Source organism: Lotus japonicus, chromosome 1 (genome assembly GCF_012489685.1).
Source record: "Lotus japonicus ecotype B-129 chromosome 1, LjGifu_v1.2".
NCBI lineage: Eukaryota > Viridiplantae > Streptophyta > Magnoliopsida > Fabales > Fabaceae > Lotus > Lotus japonicus.
In genome coordinates this window covers 133716549-133737914 of record NC_080041.1, presented here as the reverse complement: position 1 = coordinate 133737914, position 21366 = coordinate 133716549, and the positions used below count along the sequence as shown (strand labels likewise).

General features: G+C 35.0%; 3 protein-coding genes across 3 annotated transcripts; 1 reads left to right on the top strand and 2 right to left on the bottom strand.

The window, feature by feature from the left end:
• Positions 1–822: 822 nt before the first annotated feature.
• On the top strand, positions 823–1851 carry LOC130732731 (pectinesterase inhibitor 6-like). The gene has a single exon (XM_057584723.1). It carries the CDS (start codon positions 968–970, stop codon positions 1571–1573), a length of 606 nt encoding a protein of 201 aa, XP_057440706.1. The 5' UTR covers positions 823–967; the 3' UTR covers positions 1574–1851.
• Positions 1852–2606: 755 nt separating this feature from the next.
• LOC130731101 (caffeoylshikimate esterase-like) lies at positions 2607–7518 on the bottom strand. Its single transcript, XM_057583286.1, has 8 exons — positions 7240–7518; positions 7016–7106; positions 6887–6919; positions 4609–4755; positions 4391–4521; positions 3685–3822; positions 3465–3563; positions 2607–3230 (listed from the first exon to the last, which is right to left on the bottom strand). Exons 1-8 carry the CDS (start codon positions 7264–7266, stop codon positions 2859–2861), a joined length of 1038 nt encoding a protein of 345 aa, XP_057439269.1. The 5' UTR covers positions 7267–7518; the 3' UTR covers positions 2607–2858.
• A 3164-nt stretch (positions 7519–10682) lies between these two features.
• On the bottom strand, positions 10683–17638 carry LOC130731100 (uncharacterized protein C57A7.06). The gene is made up of 11 exons (XM_057583285.1): positions 17203–17638; positions 16701–16869; positions 15688–16169; positions 14539–14760; positions 14039–14368; positions 13396–13731; positions 13230–13310; positions 13027–13104; positions 12563–12946; positions 11537–11668; positions 10683–11227 (listed from the first exon to the last, which is right to left on the bottom strand). Exons 1-11 carry the CDS (start codon positions 17473–17475, stop codon positions 11075–11077), a joined length of 2640 nt encoding a protein of 879 aa, XP_057439268.1. The 5' UTR covers positions 17476–17638; the 3' UTR covers positions 10683–11074.
• Positions 17639–21366: the final 3728 nt, after the last annotated feature.

Genomic DNA, 21366 nt, shown 5'->3' with positions numbered 1-21366 from the left:
ACAAAGGTTAGGGACCAAAAACTGGATTAAGCCAAGATAAAAATATGGTTTCGATTCGTGACTCCATTCGAATCAATATTTTGGCAACTCGAGCTGATTGGTTTGAGTCTTGAGTTTGGAAAACTTAAAAATGAACTGACTCAAAACTCAACTTACCTAGGTGTCCTAATTCTTTATGGGCAAGCGTGCAAGTGTTGCCATGGTTTTAGCTAGAGTACAGTCACTCGTCCCTTGTGTCATCATTGTGTTCGAGCCACCATTCTTCCTACTTTGAAGAGATGTGCATTGTGTCCGAGTCACTGTTCTCTTTGTGTTTGAGTCATTGTCTCGTGTTCAAGTCATTGTCCCGTTGAAAATATTACCCTACATAAACTCTTTTTTCTATAAATATATCTAAATATAAATTAAACAACTTCAATCAGTTTTATGAAAATCAATTATGGCAATGCTTAGCCATATAATGTCATGTTTGGTTTTGTGAAGAGAATCACTATAAAGTCTATAATCACTTACTTATGGGGGAGTTGTTATATAAATGTAGTTTCTAGAACTACCGCACTTTAAATTTATATCATGTTATCATGTAAAAGAATGATAGCATTCACTTCTAAATAAATAGTCAATACAAGTTTTCATAAAAATTGGATGAAAGCTCCTTCCATCGAATCACACACTTATAGCTTATTATGAAGACAAGTGAGAAACTCACCTTCCTCTCACATGTTTATAACTTTTTCCCATCAATTTCAGGTCACCACCATAACCTTTTTTTAATTGCAGTCACTAGCCTCTTGCCTACAAAACAAGACCCCTACAAAAAAGTCCTTAAAGTGAGACATAGCACGCAGCTTTTAATAACAGCCTACCTTCCGAGCAAATCTCACACACTTCTCCAATTCCACTACAACAGTTTTTTTCCCTCTTCATCTTCATCATCTTTAACTTCTCAATTTGCATTTTGTGAATAATGACACACCTCATGTTACTGCTAATTACACTGCTCCTTCCACTCCTTGCAAACACTGGCCAAAATCAAATGGTATTTGCAAAAGGGAAGAATAACAACAGCAACGTTAGAGAAGCTTGCAGTGTAACAAGGTACCAAAACCTCTGTATCCACACGCTATCACATTTCTCTAACACTGCAGGAACAAGCCCCAGCAAATGGGCACGTGCAGGTGTATCGGTAACAATAACCGAGGTTAAGAATGTTCAGGCATACCTCACAAAACTGAAGAAGAACAAGCGTATGATGAAAGGAAGAAACAGAGCTGCTCTGTCAGATTGTGTTGAGTGTTTTGCAGATGCACTTGATGAGCTTCACAGATCGCTCGGTGTTCTTAGGAGGCTGAGCAAGAAGACATTCAGCACCCAAATGGGGGATCTGAACACATGGATCAGTGCAGCACTCACTGATGAAGACACTTGCATAGATGGTTTTGAAGGGAAAACAGAGAGGCAAATCAAATTGCTGCAGAACAGGGTTCAGAATGTGTCTTACATAACAAGTAATGCTCTGGCTCTTGTTAACAAACTGGCCACTACAGGATTGGGAAGCATCACTGATCCATAAAAGTTCTGAAATGGGTAACTGAAACGTAATTTCTGAATTAAGGTTAAAGGATTAAGCTGTGAACATGAGTCTATTGATATAATTATAGTATATAGATATGCTATAGTTTCTTTTTAATTGTCCTGGAAATAAAGAAAGCCTAGCTTGGAAATATGTCTTAATATTGATCAGTGTTGTTCTGTTAATATACTGTGCATAAATGTTGCTTGCTCTTCTATGTAATCCAATCATAATATGAATTACATTATAAAAAAATGTTTTATAGTGATTTTTTTCAATATTCTAGAAAAATTTTATTTTTTTTATCATGCATTTAAATTTTAACAGTCATTATCATGTTGAGTTGAACCTTGATACAAATGCATGGGTGTCCGTGTCACATGTGAAGATAAATTTAGAATAAGAAATTTACAGCTAAAATTCATAACCATTGCTTGGTCAAATTAGGGCTATACCCCATTTATGCTATGTGGATCTTCCCAACTATGCTTTCGTCCTTATAGTTAATTAATGCAATGTGGATCGTATCTTAGTGTAGTAACTACAGCTTCTTCATGCAATAGGGACTGCAAGGTTTTCACACATTGGTCCCACAATGTTTTTCTCAACCATTCCTCTAGTCTATTTAAACACACATGGCTCAAATAATGGAGATAATTGGAAAGATCACTAACTGGTTGAAATACCAGTTCAAAACTTAATGGTGAGATGGTAAAATTTAACATGATTAAATTTGACATGGTTAAATTTTTTCACAATTGAGACGATCATTCCGGTTGGACAAAAGATTAGGGGATGTATAAAATTCAGTTGGGGTCAAGGCATAATGTTTATTCAGCAGCACAGGATTCATTAACCATTTGTTATAGATCCATACAAGCTTCATTAGTTAGATTCACAGGCAAGCAAAAACATAAACTCGCCTGAACTCTACCACATCATAGTCACAAATGATTCCCACAGGCCACAGCCATGAATTACCAAGTATTGTTAGGTGTAAGTTTCAGACACAGTTCCCACACAATATCTCATCTAATCACATGTAAGCTTTTCACATTATGCTTTTACTTTCAAAAACAATTTGGACCTTGTTTGGATAAGCTTCTCTTTTCCCAGGAATCATTAATTTTGACACTTAATTAGAAGGTACTACTCACAGAAGCTGATCTCCATAATTAATTATGTCACTGAAATCGATTGCTGAAAGATTCTCAAACATACAAAACTTTATAATGTTATATGGCCAAAGCAAAACAATATAGCTACATGGTCACATAATTACAATCTACATTGCCGAGTGGTGTAGCAAGCGAGGTCCTTTCAACCCACAAAGATAGCTTCTTCGCCTGTTTTTCTGCTGCTGATCCACAATCTTACCTGATGATGCTGCTGTTGTGACTTTCTCAATGCCATAGTTGTAACTGTCAATTGGTTCTACAAAATCATTGTTGGCGTGCTTATCTAGCCATGTTATGATGTCTGCAAAAACCTTTTCAATGTTATCATCAGGCTCCCCAGAAGTTAAGCCATGCCACATTCCAGGGTACAATTTTATGGTCTTGTCTTTGCTACTTGCTCTCTCATACAGTGCCCTGCTTACTTCAGGGTCAGTCACTGTGTCTGCTTCTCCATGCAACACAAAAAATGGTAGTGTCACCTGCTCAAAACTCAACAAATTAATAGACGGAAACAATTGCGTACAATAATAGCATGTTTGGATCATCTTCTATTTCTTCAAAATCAATTCTGGCACGCACTCAGAAGGTTCTCACAGAATTGATTTTGACTTTGGAGTTGATTGTAGAAGGATTTCCAAACATGTCACAAGTATATTTATGAAGTACTAATTTGATTTTCTTGGCAAATTAAGAGCTAGATTGAATATAAAAACCTTATATAAGCTGTCTTCTAGACTCATGCTGATTCTCAACATTTCTAATGCTGTTTTTAACCTGGGCTTGTCCTGGTATATCAATTTGTTTCTCCTTATCTGCAATTACCGGCCACCATCAAAGGAATAGATCATACCTCATCTAACTTAATTTGGCACTATATTATAGTATAACTTCAAAAATTCATAAACATTAAGAAAGAAGGAGATAGAGTCTCACCCTTTCTCGCTTGGCAGGGTCTTTGAAAGATGAGCTGATGACATCTTTTGTGGGAACTATCTTCCACTTCGGTATGATATCTTCCACTTTAGTCAATAAGTTGATCACCACCGGGTGTGGCTTCACCTTCTCTGATATCTGGCTTATTATATTGTTTCAACATTTGCACAAGACATGTTAATTTCCATTTTGATGCAGGGATAAAAAACAACTACTCAATTGATTAAGCTCATAAATGGTCACTCATGATTTATCTGTATACCATTCATCAATTGAAGGATTCATTTCCCTAAACAAAAATTAGAGCACATTTAAGGAAATCCTTTTAGAATATTTTATTCCCGAGGGTTAGCTCAAGTGGTAATAGCTAGGAGATATAAGGGTTGGGAAGGGGAAGGTCCCGGGTTCGAACCCTGAAATGAAAATTTGAAGAGATTTTCTAATTTACTAACAACTAACCACTAATATTTGTCTATCAAAAAAAGAATACCTACATAAAAGTGTATGTTTGATTTCACGATTTACATAAAATTTAAGCATGCTCATACTAATTATGTTTGGATCAGCTTAATATTTCTCATACTGAAATCTAAAAGATATTTAGAAAAGGTTCTTCCAAAAAATTCTGAATTGATTGTAGAAGAATTTTCAAATGTACTGAGAAACTAAAAATTGCACTATAGCTTCTAGCTAGAATAGAGGTTACCTTACACATGGGTGCAACTAGAACAGCACCGTCCCAAAATGAAGGGTCCTTTTTGTGCAAAAGTAGAGTAACTGCACCTCCCATGGACTCTCCATACAAGAACCTAGCCTTTCCCCTATACTCTTGTAGCTCTGAAATTTAAGAGAGTGATGAAGATTTTAACACTGAACTGAAAGTAATAATCCACAAAACAAGAGAGTGATGAAGATTTTAATTACCACAAACTGATCTGAAAAAGTCATAACAGTCATTAACGATGTTTTCAAACTTGTGTATGTAACAACGAGCACCTTCAGAGTGCCCATGTCCTTCATAATCGATGCCATAAACAGCGTATTGGGCGCACGCTAGCCGCACTCCACATTCTAAAGCCATCATGCAACCAAATTAAGCAACAATGATAATATTACTCTGAATTTGTATTAAAAAAGTACAAACTAACTCAATTTGTATTGAAAAATTTCTTTGAATTCAAGCACAATCATAACATCATACTTAATTTTTACCATGCAAACCCTTGACAAATCAAATGATTGACCACATTAATTAAGCTTATCTATCCACCTAGGATTATCTCTTTATATCTCGTTTGTTCTTATTATAAGTCACTTTTTATAAATAAATAAAAAATGTTGTTTTACAATATCTACAAAACAATGATTTTTTTTTTTCATGTCTACCCTTGTGTTTTTGCTTTATTTCCAAAACTACTACTATCTAGAGATAGTGAAACATTAATAAGGAGAGAGAATTTTAAATGAGAGTAATTTAGAAAAAATATTAAAAAGAACTACAAATTTATTGCTACTAATTCATTTAACTACTTTTTTGAATCCTAAAGAATTAGGTAAAAATGACTTGTAATTGAGAATGAAGTATATAATAAATAGAAATGTTTAGTATAAAAAAAAAGACATGCAAGTTTGATGGAAAGCAAGTATATCTTGATTCTAACATTGCCTTGAGAGTGAGTGCACCTTGGGGGCAAAGTAAAGGAACCAAAATTTGGTGGATAGAGAACTATTTTAGTTTTAATTGATGTATGTGATTTTAATTTATTGTAATTTTAGTTTTACTGTGTTTTTTAGTAAACAGTTAAATTGACTTCTGAAAGTGTTGAGTGTTGATAATTCGTTCCTTGACTGAGGAAATACGTACTCTCATGGATCTTGATTATGTAAAATGTTAGCGAATTTAATTCATATGATTAAATAAAATGTCGGTCAAATTAATCTCACATTTAACATAATTAGGGAACCATAGAGTATATCCTACTTTTAAAATCAAACTTATCAACATCTAACATTTTCGTGAAGAAATTGAGAGATCACTCTTATGATTTGTCTATCATGTATAAAAACAACCACATGTCATCTTTGAGTTAAATCCTTAAACTGTGGTCCAGTTTTTAGTCATGAAAGAGCGGTTGTCCTTGTACACCGCCAAACTTATTTCTGCTTCCCCACCCTCTATGAAGGAAGTAATAGAGTAATAGTATGGCCTACTCAGATAAAACATGACCTTTATGGTGGATGGATCCACGTTTCTCAAGGTATGGCCTACTCACAACTTTTTTTCAAGTGTTGTTTTGTTTCTATTCTTCAATAGGGCGCAGAGATAAGGATGCAGATATGATATTAATCCCTATGAAAATTTGGATGGCACACCAACCAAGTTGTCAAGGATTTCAATCTCCTAGGTGACATTGAAAGATTGATCAAGTTGCAATAAGGCCATTGCTGACATTCAAAATTCTTGGACAACAAACTTGTTATTTTAAATTCTAGTTTAATTATAACATAATATTATATGAGTATTTAAATTGTTAAATATTTATTTAAAATTTTACAGAATTAAATTTGTATTTATAAAATATTTATAAATACAAATTTAATTATAAGATGCAAATTGAAAAATTCTCATTAAATGACAGTGTAAAAATTTATACAATATCAATGTATAGTAATTAAACTCTTAATAAAATCATTCAACTTCTGATAGATGAGTGCAAGTGCAACACTATCAATAAGGTAAAATGTGTATTCCCATAAAGAAAAAGAAATCCACAGCAGTTAGTCTTTCATTTAGAAATTCAAAGAATATAGTATGTTATGTGTGTGTGTTTTAAAAGAAAAAGAAACAAAGGTTCGGTCAACGAATTGAAGAATAACTAGTTGGAGGTTCAACCACCCACCAGGAAATGACAAGTAACTAATTAAATGAGAAACTGTACTTATCACACAAAAACCACAAAAAATTGTTAGTACTAGTTAGCTAATGTTTCATGATGTAATTATTATACTTTTAGAAGCAAAGATCAAATTTCCCTCATTTGTTAATCTGACTTTGATCCTAGCATTATATTACTTCATGCTTGAACTATTATAATTTTGCCTACTTTTGTTCAGCAATAATGTGGAATATAAAATATAAACAGGAAAAGAAAAACAGGGGAATATGAAAAAGGAAGCAAAGTCGTGTGACAACATTTATTACCTCTCATGAAGCTACTGCATTCCATGCCATAACCTACAATGAATAATCAATGAAGCTAGCTAAAGTAAAAATCACACAAAACACAACTACTACTATTACTAAGAGAGAGAGAAACAGAGAGAGATGAACCATGGCAGAGGAAAACCAGAGCCTTCGGAGAAGAGAAAGGCAACCATTTGCACGTGAAGAGTTGCACTCCCCTTGAGTTCCTCCAGTATTCCTTGCATTACATATATAATCAATAATAAATACAACGATATCCATATTAATTAGCATATATAATTCAGCTTGACATGCATAAATTAATTAAGATTAAAGAAGAATCGAGTGTATGTGTGTGTGTGACTAATTACTTCTTGATATTGAAACTCCAAATCCATGAATGAGTTGAACTGATTGATGATGATGGATCAATCTGCAAGGGAGGGATGAAAACTCTAACTGAAAATTGAGGCACGTGAACACAAAGTTGTTGATTGAAGCAGCTGCAGCATGAAATTGAAAAGATTTGCTTCCTGCAGAGGAACAGAACAGAGCAATGCGAAACGGGACAGAGAGAGATTGAGAGAGAAAGGAAGAGGAATCAGTCGGTGAAGGTGTTTGTTTCTTCTACAAATCTGGATCTTGTCAAACCAACGGGTTACTATTTATATAGACGAGTTATGAAGGTTGATTTTTAGTATCATGAGAAAACAAATAATAGAGTTTTTTTTTTCAAAGGTATTTCTCAGCCGGCAATCACGAGAGTAATTCCTTTGAGATCAAATCACATTAAGTGAGTGTGTCTTTCTCAATAAATCATTATTTATACATACCACCCATAGATCAAACACTGAATTAAATGCTTAAAGAGTTCAAATATCTATCGGCTAAACTAGATCTTGTTGGTGAATGGTGAATAATAGAGTATAATTTTCAGCGTGTGTTAAATAGTGACCATATTCTAGGGGAGTTACATTTATTTTTAATTTTAATCAGAATAAAAATAAACTTTTCTAATGTACTAAAAATCAATTCGATACAAGTAAATAAAGTAAAATTAACATAATGAAAGTCAACAATTGATATGCCGTCCAGCTACTAACAGAAACTAGTAATCAGATGTGGTTAACCATTCACCTAAAGTAACATCATATATTCATATTTTACGGAATTTAATTATAAAATACTTAACTTTATTCCATTTAATCCCCAATTATAAATAAATTAAATATAAATGGATGCATTTGTACATATTTGTTCAGACGAGTGAGATTCTTGGTGAGATGTATGGTGAGAGGAATGGAATCGTCGTTATCCGCCGACTAAGGGTTTTCGCAATGACACTCTCATCGCTAAGCTAGAGATCGAGGAATGAAGGATCTGTTGAAGAAGAAAGGTGAAAGATATTGTGTGCCTCGTGATATTTTAGGACTTGCATTTTGTATGTTGGCAAGGTTTAAGGATATTGATGAAGTAATGAGTGCGGGGTATGGTCTTATCACATGTTGTATTTTCTAGCAATCGCCCAATTCGGACGACTAGGCAAAGCTTGAACTGTTGGACGTGTCATTCGATGCCTTGAGCTTCACGTTTTCTGTCTGAGGCCAGATGGATGGACCTTTGATGGGACGTGGAGAAGTGACATAAACACCATTAGTTATAAACCGAACATAAGTGATGATAATATTATTTGTGGGGCGAAGAGCAAGGTTTTCTCGCTCACAAATCTTTGATCGAATGAGTGGCCTGAAACGATTGGGAGTGGACACGACTGGTCCGAGGGTCGAAACAATATTAAAATCACCAATCATTTTAATACTCCCTCCATTCCATTATATATGTTGTTTAAAGAGTTTAATAGTTCACTAATTAATGCATAATTTGACTGAAATACTCTTTTTTTTTTTTCTCCTTTGGCCACCAGTCTCCACGGGGGAAAGGGGCCCCACGTGACTAATCTGACTCAGGATACGGTAGTGATGTCCCTGGCCACAAAGGTTTTTATTTTTGACCTCAGAGGGGATCGAACCCGGGCTAGAAGCCTATGTGAAATCCCTTAAGGAAATTCCTTAAGGAAATGCACATTCACCACTTGTGCCACCCCTTTGTGGTTGAAGTACTCTTATTTAAAATTGAGTTATATCAACAAGAGAATGATAGTTATTAATTAAGTAACTAAACATAATTGAAATATATGAAAAGGTGAGGTGATAGGTGAAATATGTAACGGTAAAAGAATGCATAGATAGAAGAAAATAAGATAATATACTTCAAATTCTAAAAACAACATCCATTTCGAAAAGAAAGTAAAACAATAGCCTTCAAATGGATGGAGTGATTAATATATTTTATTCCTTAAATTATCACTTATAACCTTTGTAAAACTCAAATTTGTGGCCAACATGAATTAACAAAACTGGTTTTAGGTTCTGGGTTTAACTCTCACATTCTCATAGGTTGAGGGTTCGAATTCCCTAGGATCAGTAAAATCTCAGTTGGTAGGTAATCCTCATTGGGGAGATCCCCGACGCTCCTTCCAAGAGTGTGTCTCTGCTGGCCTCCCTAGCATGCCACGCGCCCTGCCCGGTAATTAGCACGTGTTTTCTCTCCGTTCTACCATTTTTGTTATAAAAAAAAATCAAACATGTGAGCTAAAATAGAGCGAATTCATATCACCAATCAAGGGTCTTGCTTTTTTTTTTTGGGTATCTAGGTACCAATAGGATTTGAACCTAGGACTTAGAAAATTTTAATCCATCAAGTCTCAATCAAGGGTCTTGCTAGTATTACATAATACATACGCCCCATATTTCAGTGAAAAATTGTTATCATCAATATTATGGATATCTTTTCAAAATTACATTATTGTATATTGTGATTTATATAAATGTATATTTTTTCAATAACTACATTAAAAAAAAACATACATTAATGTATATAGTTCTTGAAAAGGTTATATAGTAATAGATACCAATAAATAAGGATATTATTGAAAAAAATAATGTATTTTTTATTCTAAAATAATAATATAAAGTCAGCAAGTCATAAAGCGTTATATATGGGTACAAAACAAGGATGGGAATAGAAAGGATATCGATGCATGCACGTTGCCCATGTTTTCACATCCTTTGGACCAGGACAATTTTTGTGGACTCCTACGCTAGGTCATTTACAAAATGCACAAAGAATTATTTTAAGGATTTTCTTTATGCTAATATCTTGATGTTCCTCGCACTTTGTTTGTCTTTTTTTACACTAGAAGACATGATCATGTAAGTAGTTCCACTGCGAATCCAATTCTTCATATACGACATCAATCTAGTTTTGAAGAGTTATAGAACAGCATACAAACTTTGACAATGTGGTTAGCCTTAAAAGGAAACATTATGTCCCAAGACAGGTCTAAATCATAGCTTTTGAATTCATTTCTTCAGTGTCATGAGATTATGCATATTCACATTATAACATAACATCCAGAACATAAAACATGGTTGCATAGCCATAAATGTTTATACCATAAAAAGTATGAAAATAATGGAAATTACTCGTGCCTTTTATTCTGCTTTGCTCAGTGTACACCAAATGGTATGCTCGTGTATCTTTGAATGAATGTCTTCATCTAATGAATTAAAGTGCAGTATAATCTAGCTGAACAGAGTCAAATTATAAATATTCAAATATAGTTGTTGGCTGTGTTTGCACATCAATAAGCTTCATCATGGATGATCCTTACTGCAACTGGTAACTATAACTGAAAGCATGAGTTTACCACTAAGATTCATGCAGTTGAAAAAGTAAATGCAGGGGATCTGGATCATCGAAATCCAACTTCAATACATAAGAACAAAGCTTGGACTTGAAAGGGATCCCAAAAGTATTCGCTTCACTTATTTGAGGGAGAAGTGCATACATGATAGAAGGGTCATGTGCCTTAACAGCAATAAAAATCATAATAACATGTCCTTCCCTACGACCTTTTAAATAATAAATATGATATCATTTTGGAAGTATAAATTTTAACATAAACATTTTTGTTAACTGCAAAATTAATCAAACTCTTAACGAACTCTATTTTCCTCTGTTTCTCAAATGGCATCAGCTTACCTCTTCTTTTTCTTCCTTTCAATTTTGGCGTTTTCTTTTATCCTTCAAACTTCAAAGTGAGTGTTCCTACAACTGGGTCACAATCAAAACTTCAAGCCTCCATTAACTTTTTCCCTTGACCTTGGTCTTTTTACCACCATTGCCTTTATTTTTATTCAACTTGTGATTGTCTCCCCTCCGTCGCTCTGCTTTTTCATGAGGGTTCACTTCCTCAAACTCTATTGGTTTTATAATAACGCCAGGTCTCTTCACCACCTACACACATGAGTTTAAGTAGAAGAGATTAATAAAAGAGAAATGTGCACGCATGTTGCTGAAATTCCCCAAATAGTGTCATTTAGCATGAAGACATGAATCCAGAAAAAAAAAAACCATCAACAGTATTCAAAAAATCTCCCACAATAAGGACTATCCAGAGAAAAAGAAACTGTCCTTGAAGGCATGAATCCAGAAAAGCTGTAGCATATATATGGACAGTCAAAATAAAAGCCATATGAAGGCATGATAGTATAGATGAGGGAAAATTACAGTCAATTGGCAAAGGAACTGTGCTAAAGCACTTACTTCAGGTCTGGTAAGAGCTCCCATTACAGTTGCGGGATTGGATTCAGGTCCAATGGGCAAACGTATGCTTTGTTCAAAGACCTCTTTGCAAGTAAAAGGGTAAGGCAACACTTTTGTATGGAGTTTCTCAGCCTGCCATATCCCAAAAAAGAAGTATAAAATTAAAACCAGCGTAAGTACGTGATTGAAAAAAAAAAATTTAATGAACTGGTCAGCAGATAATTGGGAACAAATGGTGGTTAGCAACATGATTCAAACACTAAATTATAAACTAACATTATAGCATGAAAATATACAAAAAGAAAAGGTAAATAAAGAAAGTAGAAAACACCAACATCAACAACACCCACCAATAATAAAAATGGAAGTACTACTCTCTCCTACCTACACAACATAGGCTTTTCCTTATCATAAAAACTTTTACATATATATATATGCTATGACTAATTCTAAAAGTATATCAAGCCTAACGGATTCATTAAATGAGAGCTGTTTTGTGCTCATATGCTTCACATACTTATTCAGCCTTGCATGTCAAGATATGGGAAAAACACGTTTATTTGGTGCAGCCTCTTATACAAAATTAAGAGTTTAGAATATCAGTAATAAACATAACGGTAAGAAATACTACCTCTGTTCGTTATTAACACTGAGAGAAAAAAACAGTTTCTTTATATATGTCCACTTAGAATTTCAAGGGAGCATGAATTGATGTTATAACATATAATGCTTTCATGAGAAGAATAAATGAGATAAAAATACACTTTAAAGGTTAAAATAGGAAAACAAGTAATATTTTTAAAAGTTAACAATATTAACTACATTTTTTAATGTGTTTTTTCTCTTTCTAGACGGTTAATAAGGAAAGGAGATAGTAACAATGTTAATAATATTACTATTATTAAAAATCTTAATGAGGTTAACTATCATTGCAAACCCCGAAGTTTAAAAAGTGCTCATTGAGAATAACTCTCAAATTTTTTATTGGAAAAAAATTACTGCATGCATGTATTTTGTTCCACTAACCTTCTTATCTGATTTCTCCGAGATAATCACATTTTTTAGCTGAGCATCCTTCCTCTTCTTGAGAGCTTCTGCCCTTTTTTTCTGGGCATCTTCATGTTTTTTCAGCATCCAAGACGGTACCCCTTTTTTTTGCTGTATATGTGTCCATTGGCCCCAGCCAGGAAGTAGAAGAGGCTTTTCTGGCTCAGGATTTTCTTCATTTAGGATATCCAGCTTATCCTTTTCAAAATCATCTTCTACGTCATCCCCCGCAAAAGTTAACCGAAGGAGCTCCTCTTGAGAAGGAAGTTCATATGATGGCTTAGATACAGAAGACAGAATTCCATCCACCATCTGTCCTTCACTATCTGTATCACTATCCTCTCCCACTTCCTTTTCATTATCCTAGGACATAAAAGGACAAAAAGATAAGGCTAAACTAATTATGCAGTTTATATTCTTAAACACACAGAAAGTGATCATACTTTTATATCTTGCATAACAGGCTCTGCAGGCTTTGGAGACTTCCTGGTATTTATGTCTTTATCATTTCTGTTTTTTGCCTGAGCATGATTAGTACATGAGTCAGCCTCAGACAAAACACCCAAATTTTATATGGAAGATATTATTGTTACATAAAAGAGATTAAAAATATTTAAACAAAAAAATATTATAGCAGCACTTAAACCTTTTTCCATGTATCAGACACAAATATGGAGACATCAATAGTAGTTTTTGGCCCAGGGTTTTGAATTATCTCATCAATGTTCTGTGAACAAAAAATGCATTAAATGTATCATACTTATCAAGACAAAAACTTCAAGAAGAAGTCCAAAAAATAGGAATTTCATCACCTTAAAAATAGATTCCTGGTGAGTATCAGTGTCTTCTTTAACTAAGACTGAATCAGTGTTTACATCCATCTGCAGAAGGTCACTTGCCCCATTCATGGGCCCTAAGTCATCCTCACTGTCACTGCCACCATAAAAATTATCAGACTTAACCTTATTACTGGCATCAGATATCTGAGCTTTAGTAGCTCCGAATACTCTTCGGCCACTGGTAGATGCAGCTTTTACATCTTCTGAGCCACCAGAATTATCAAGCTTCTTCAAGGAATCTTCAAATTCTTGAAGAGCAAGGTTGCGTTCTCCAACGGCTGCCTCTTTACTTTTCTCCATTCCACGCCTCTACACCAGAAGAAATTAATGGACGGCCACAAAACAATAAGTAAACCTTCCTCACTGACATATTTCAAACTCTAAATTGGATACCATAGAAAACAATAAGACAAAACAAACATAAGCAGAAGCAGAAGATATGCGTCTTCCTCACAGTTGGAGATATCGCCCTTTATCCAGTACTAATAGAACAAATCACTTGAAATTTTTAACCCAAAGTCTTGTCAGGATTAGGAAGATTAGGATACAGGGCAAGATTGTTTATTGTTCTTTTAGGGGAAAAAGGAATAAGAAGAGAGATGGAACTGATAACTACCATAAAAGGTAAGGATAGCAATCCTGACTTGGGAGCTTCGTCCTCTTCCTCTAACACTTTCATTGTCTTTTCTTTCGCTTTTCCCAAAAGCTTGTAAGTCCTATCCTGATCAGAACCAGCAGAGTTCTCATCTTCATCATCCTCATCGCTCATATCATCACTGCTGCTGCTACTACCCTTCATGGTGTGCATTTTTCTAGTCAATTCAGCATGTCTTCGAAGTTGTTCAGCTATGGCAGCACGAGTTCCTTCATCTTGGTTATCTAAACCACGTTCCAAAACACGCCTAGCCCACCGATTCTGGTTTTTGTGTTTCAGGGTCATGCGTTCCTGTATCAAGTTGGGAAGTGAGAAAAGAATAAATAAAAACAATGTCCTTTTTTAATCAATAAGAGACATATAATATATATATATATATATATATATATATATATATCAGTGAACAGCATTCGTTCTGAAAATTTTCTCCAGCTCTTAATTCTTGAGGGATGATGATATACCTCTGCCCTTTCGCGCTCCTGTTTCATAGCGTATTCCTTAGCAGCTTCGGGGTCCATTTGCATTCGGGAAGATTCTGCCTTCAATCTATCTTTCTTCAACAAACGATGAAATGTCTTAGACTTTATCTTTTTAATATGCTTTGCCTTCATTTCATGGCGAAAAAGAAGGCTCCTCATTTTAGCAATCCGATTTTGCCTATCCTTCTCATCTTCTATAGAAACCTGTCAGACATCATAAACTACATAAAACAATTGAAATACAGCAGCCATAGACCAAAAATTTCAATTCATATGCATCACTAACAACATGGATTGAAAGCAATGCTTAGACAATATAACTTTAAAATGTAGTTGGTGTTTAATTTAATCTCAGACTCCTAAAGTCACACAGGGAACATTGTAAGGCAATCTAAATTAAAACTTGGATGAAGTTAAGGCATCAATTCAACAGAATTACCAGATCATCTTAAAAGCATTTAAACTTTATCTTCCATCTGCTTGTCCAGAGATTTATGGCTTGTCTACTACTAGGCAGCTTATGGAATGTGTTTGGCAGAAGCCCATTACTAATTTTGGGCAGAAGTATTTGAATATAGGATTTTCCTAAAAGAATTGATAACCTATTCATCCAAATTATTATATTTTTCAGCAGAGTTCAATAAGGGGGGAAAGAAAAGAAATATTTAGTTAGAAGAAAGATTAAAAGGGAAGGACTTGCCTATCCAATTATTTGTGAAGGCGATACAGATGCCCAAAAAAATGATCATGTTAGTATAAGTTGCATTTTATTTCCCCCTCAACATCAAGAGTCAGTTCTAATTATTACTTTTAATCTTGATGGGGAGAACAATCTTATTAATACGAAATATGTTTCATCACTATACGCGACCTTCAATCTAACAAACAAATTCAAGTTTGAATTTTGAAATTTAAAAAGCTTCCAGCAATACCATGAATTCTCTAATTTAAAATGCTTCCAAGAATGCTGTGAATTTTGAAATTTAAAAATCATACATGGATGCCAAACCACAACTGATTCAAGTTAACAAAAAAAAGACTTTAGATCATACAACAGAGAAAACAAGGGAACCTCGAAAAGGCATTCAGATTCCAGATTCGATGATCCACTACTACAAATGAAATCCATACCTTGTTCATTTCAAGAAGCCTAGAGCCATCCTTTTTATGAGCTTCCATAACTTTTTCATCATGAACCAGTGCAGCTATTTTCTTCTCAAAATCAGTTCTAGGTTCAAATTCAGAAGCTATTGCTCCTACAGTTGAAAACCCTATATCTACATTTTCACCAAAGGAAATACTTGGTGCCTCTCTATTTTTCTGAATAATGTGCTGCCACTTCGTAACATCTTTCTTTGATATTTCATATGCTGCCTTCCTCTCTTCCCTTTCTTGATCTGGCTTTGGAAGTGGCGCAGAAATAGATTTAGCATTCTTATCAATTTGTTGAAATCTTTTCCTAAGTTTTGGATAATCAGGTTTTTCACGAAGAGTACTAAGAAGGTCCTCAACGCTAACATGTCCATCACCATCCACAACATCACGACTAGGGTTATATTCAGACTCTGGATAGAGCTCTGTTATAACAGCATTCTTCTTGATCTTCTTATTATCTGCATTATGATGAAGTTTTAAAAGTGTATCATATTCATATTCATGGTTCTAAAAACAAAATAGACAGACTATGGAGCAGCAGCAGGATTGTATCTAGTAAGTGGTAACCATTAATTAGCAAAAACTGCTTCAGCGTTCTTCACATGTACAAAATCAGAGCAGTTATAACTTATATAATATGTTCCCAAAAACAAACCTAAAGGCATAAGATATCAGCCTCTTGAAGCATATATAAAATTTTCTGGGAAAAGGTTAGTTGTTGATGTTGTGTAGATTAAGAAAAGCTTTTGGGCTATTATAATTCCAATATAAGAACTGGCCAGACTCGTCTCAAGAAGTTATGAAATAACATCCTTGCAAGTTTAAAACAATAATGAAATATTAAAAACTCATTCATTTGCATCTCTAATATTTATATCCATCTTCCAGTAAATCGAACAGAGAACTGACCAGATGCCTCAAAGTTCTAACATGATTACATGAATAAAGCATAACATACTAATGCAAAAGTTAAACAGTTGTCTTCTTACCTTCAAAAGCCTCAATTGGCAAACCAGTAACTCCTTCTAACATCCTTGCGTGTCTTCCATCATCTTCCTCTCCAGAATCATCATCACTCTGAGCATTGGCATTCCTCTTTGTCCCAAAGTAATCATCATCATCATCCTCATTCTCATCGTCAGATGGCACAATCTCATCCTAAAAATGAAAATAGACACATAAATGACAATAAACCAGTAAAGAGAGAGCAGATAAGTTGATATATAAATTTATCAATGAGGCAATCATCAAAGCAATAAAACAACAAAACTATTTGACAGAAACATTAGGAAAAAACTATGGCACTTAAAATTTAATCCCTAAAGATACGATTAGCATTCGCGCCACTTACCCTCATCATACCATGCTCTAATATCAGTTAATATACCCCAAAATATAACAAATATTATGTAGCAGATGAATTTACAACAAGATAATCCATCCAAATGCTGAAACAAATACGCATTCAAAGTAAGGGTTTGAAAGGAAAACCTCAATTTCACTATCAAGTTCATCATTGACGAATACAGGGTCGTATCGCTTGTTCTTCCGTGACTCCTCCTCAGCCCGTTCCTCCTCATACTCATAGAAATCGCTCTGGTCGTCGGAATCGACGCTACTGGGCTCGGGGGCAGGGTTTAAGCCGTTAACCAATTTCTGCAAAGATGAAGGTAAACGAGGCCCGGTCTTCTTCCGTTGAGTGGTCTTCGATTTCTTCTTTTGGCGGTTGCCTCCGTCCCTCTCCTTCCGCTTCTTATCGGCCATCACTGCAGAAGCTTCAGAGCAATCACACTCAGTGAATTGAGGGACGATGATCGGACGCGGCGGTGAAGCTGTGAAGCGATGGCGCTGCGCGGTGGCGAAACGAGGCCGTGGATGGCGGCAGCTGAAGAGTAGGGTTTAACGAAGGAGTTATTATTATTATTATTGGAATGAAAAAGAGAAGTAACGTGTATTTGTTTGTTTAGTTCCTACCCGGAAAAACTGACCCGTACCATATTCACTGAACTAAACCCGAATTCAATACAACAACAAAAAATTGGTGGGTCAATTTGTCCGGCCCAATTCCCCTACCAAATTTTCATTTTTTCATAAACATTGTGTTTTTTTTAGGTTATCCCTAATATGCTTCACTTTTAAAGTGGTGTAATTTTACACCACCTACTTTGATCGGGTATTGCAGGTCAACATTTTATTTTTTTTTAGAAAAAATATCATTAAAAATTTGTCATATATTAAATTTCTTTAAAAAAAGATATGTTGACCTGTTATAGTAAGTTAAAAAAAGTGATGTAAAACTACACCACTTTAAAAGTGGTGCATATTATGGACACCCTTTTTTTTATCTATTTTACATTTTTTTAAAATTTACAAAAAAAGGAAAAAGTAGGGTCATGTGTCACTATTTGAATAGGAGGAGTATAGAGTATATGAGTGTAGACTTTTTCCCTATTTGTGTTTGAATTCATAATAATGCATGTTTTTTATGATAAAAAATTGAAAGTTTAAACATGAGCCAGAATTATATAATTTGGTTCAGTCTGATGTACTAACCTCTACCCTCTTGATTTATTTAATCAAATTTCCACTTTCAAAAACAAATATAACAAAAAGTTATTGAGCACTTAATTGTAACAATTATAGAAAATAAGGAATTAAATATCTCTGGGCTCATTATAACTATCATGTGTCTATTGCATTACAAAAGAAGATAACATATTATCTTCGTGTTCGGCACTCAGCTACATTACCCAATGAAATTCAGGGTGAAACTCAAAAGTGCCTCTAGTCTCTAGAGGATGAAGTTTCGAACTAGATGACACACCGAGAGGACAAACTTTGTTTCAAACTACAAATTAAACATGACTACATGTAAATTGAGAACTTGCTCATGCAGAAATATCCTTCCTTAGAATGGTATGGTGAAGCTCTCATGGGCTCAATACCCATCATAGCATCTCCTCCTCCGTCATTTGGCCACCCATGGTGGTGTCTCTTGTGAGAGTAGCGTCTCTTGTGAGAGTAGCCTGAAAGTTTGATACTAAACAGAGAAAGATTAGTAGCACCAATTCTAGACAAGTTCAAAACAAAAATAAAACCACAAACTAAAAACTTAAACCAAAAACCACAAACAATTCCCCGGCAACGGCGCCAAAAACTTGTTGGTCAATCTGCAAGTGTACAGAATCTACCCGGTTTTAATTTATCGAACCACAGGGAATTGGTATGAGAATTCAGTTTAAGCCTCGAGTTCACGGTAGTAAAGCAAGTAAAATTCAGTTTTAATAATTGGTTGTTTCTTGAGTTTGTAAAAAGACAAGTAATCAAGTAATAAAGCGATTGAAAAACAGAGATGAGATTGCCTTGGGTTCTTGTTCAACTATTTCAGTTTTAGCAAACCTTCCTATTCAATTAATCCCGAGTCTCTCCTTGATGTTCTAGCCTAGTTAGTTATCTTTCGATGCCTCGCAAAGAAAACCCTTCCTAATCAAAAGATAGGTTCAATTCCTTGATAACCTAAACATTTGCTAGAAGCACTAAGCATACAAATCAGGCCAACAAACCCCAACCCTTCCTCTATTCCTAGTAGCAAGTATAGAAGGAGTAATCTCACAACAAGTCCCAATTCTATAACAAACTATCGTTATGATTATAGAAAAGTAAGAAGCTAGCATGCATTCAAGCTTGAAAGATAAAGCATAGAAGTGAGATTCAAGGGTTTACTCAGAACATCATGAATAAAAAAGGATTGATAGCTAAAACATTCAAAGTCTTACAAAGAACCCAAAGCAAAAGGGGTTTTAGCCAAGCATGGCTATAGAATCCATACAAGAAAAGAAGGATAAAACCTGGAACATGGACTTGGAGAATGCTTCTCCTCAAGCTCCAGAGCCTAACCCTACTTCTAACTTATTTAGGAATGTACAGCAATGACAAAAGTTACAAAAGAAATGACAAAAAGCCTATTTATAGGCAAACAGGTCGAGTCTGGGCGCTCAGGCGCCAATTAAGCACGCCTGAGCGCCAATTCCAAGCCAAAACAAGCTCTCTGGAGGTAATTGGCGCTCAGGCGCTCAATCAGGAGCGCTCAGGCGTCAATTCCTTTCTAGCATCATGTAAACATCGATCCAATTGGCGCTCAGGCGCTCAACACGAGCGCCTGAGCGCTCTCTACATGCTAGAAAGCCTCTTGACCTTCTTCTTAACTCCCCTTTAATCCTCCCTTCAATTTTCCAAGCCTTTTGACCTTCTTTCTTCATCAGTTTTCAGACCTAGCTGCTTGGGAACAAAGTAAGGAAAATATCTAGGATTTCCAAGAGTTTATTAGCACAAAAGACCCTCAATTCAAGTAGAAAAGATATGCAAGTCCTAAACTTACTTAAAATGCAAGAAAAGTCCCTATAAAACTATAAAATTACCAAAACAAAGTAAAAACTTAAAGAAAGATAAAAATGCATGATAATGCATGAAACACTACATGAGACTCAATAAAAAGACTCAAAATAAACTACAAAATGTCCCTAAAAACACTACTAAACTAGGGTCATCACCTCCAAGCCAGACAACGAGTGCATCCACACCTTCCGCTGGCACGTCCTCATCCTCGGCATCCTCATTCTTCTCGTCTCCATAACTAGCTTCATCGGGGCTTACTTGAACAAACAGTGCCTCTTGGCCTTTTACCTTTGCTGCATGGCCATCCTCATCGCCCTTCTCCTTTCCCTCCTCGTCTTTGCATTCATCGTTACTCGACCCGATGGAAGCTATGATGTTCCCGGTAGAGGCTACATGGAGTCCAGGATCACGGATTCTCTGCCTGGCTCAAGAACCATGTCACGGATTCTCGGAGCTGGAACAGAATAAGGACGTGTTTGGCTGATTCTGATGTCTGCATTAAGCTCACCCAGGATTACATCATTGTTGATCAATCCTTCAACTCTCATATACTCCTTTACGGGTCTCTCTCTTTCTCTGCCACCTTTTTCTTCATATCTCATAAATGTTTATATCTTGAATTCTAATATGTACTAACATGGGTAGAGAGAAGACTAAAAGGGACATATTGATAAATAATTCATAGTGTGTAATGACAAGAAAGACAATAAGCGAAGAGAAAAATAAATGATGGGTTTTTGATTTATTTATACTTTACATCTTATTTTTTCTTTTATTTCATTTCCATAAATTTTCTCTTTATATCTTTATTTTATTTTCCTATCATATCTCAAATTTCTCTCACTTTAGTTTCTATATTAATTTTTTTGATATATTTAATACATTATAATTTTTTTTAAATATTGTTTAATTAATATCGGTTCGACCACGGTTCAACAAGATTGAGCCTTTCAATCTTAAATCGTTGTCTAAACCAATGTCTGGTCCAGTTTTAAAATATTGATCTTTTTTTGTGCGTGAGTTTGAAGGGGGGTGGGGTCATGCATGCCTCTCTCCTCCTTGTCATCTTCATCTTGTATCTCACTAGACAATCAAATTTGTTGATGAGCTCTGAACTTGTGTCTTGCAACCTGTACGGGGCTACCTCACGATGCTAGGAAGGATGGTGGCTTTGGGATTCAAATCATCTCCAACGGATGCATGTACAACAGTGTTTTGATTGGTCCCCAATAAATCATTTAAGTTATCTCTCAATTTCAA

Excerpts from the sequence above, each read along its gene's own strand:
- LOC130731101 (XM_057583286.1), bottom strand. The coding sequence starts at position 7,266 with ATGGATTTGGAGTTTCAATATCAAGAA. Across the intron at positions 4,756-6,886 it reads ATGCAGTAGCTTCATGAGAG|AATGTGGAGTGCGGCTAGCG; the intron begins GTAATAAATGTT and ends TGATGGCTTTAG. Across the intron at positions 3,564-3,684 it reads ACCCTGCCAAGCGAGAAAGG|ATAAGGAGAAACAAATTGAT; the intron begins GTGAGACTCTAT and ends CGGTAATTGCAG.
- LOC130731100 (XM_057583285.1), bottom strand. The coding sequence starts at position 17,475 with ATGGCCGATAAGAAGCGGAAGGAGAGGGACGGAGGCAACCGCCAAAAG. Across the intron at positions 16,170-16,700 it reads GCCAATTGAGGCTTTTGAAG|ATAATAAGAAGATCAAGAAG; the intron begins GTAAGAAGACAA and ends ATCATAATGCAG. Across the intron at positions 13,311-13,395 it reads ACCAGGAATCTATTTTTAAG|AACATTGATGAGATAATTCA; the intron begins GTGATGAAATTC and ends TTTTGTTCACAG.
- LOC130732731 (XM_057584723.1), top strand. The coding sequence starts at position 968 with ATGACACACCTCATGTTACTGCTAATTACACTGCTCCTTCCACTCCTT.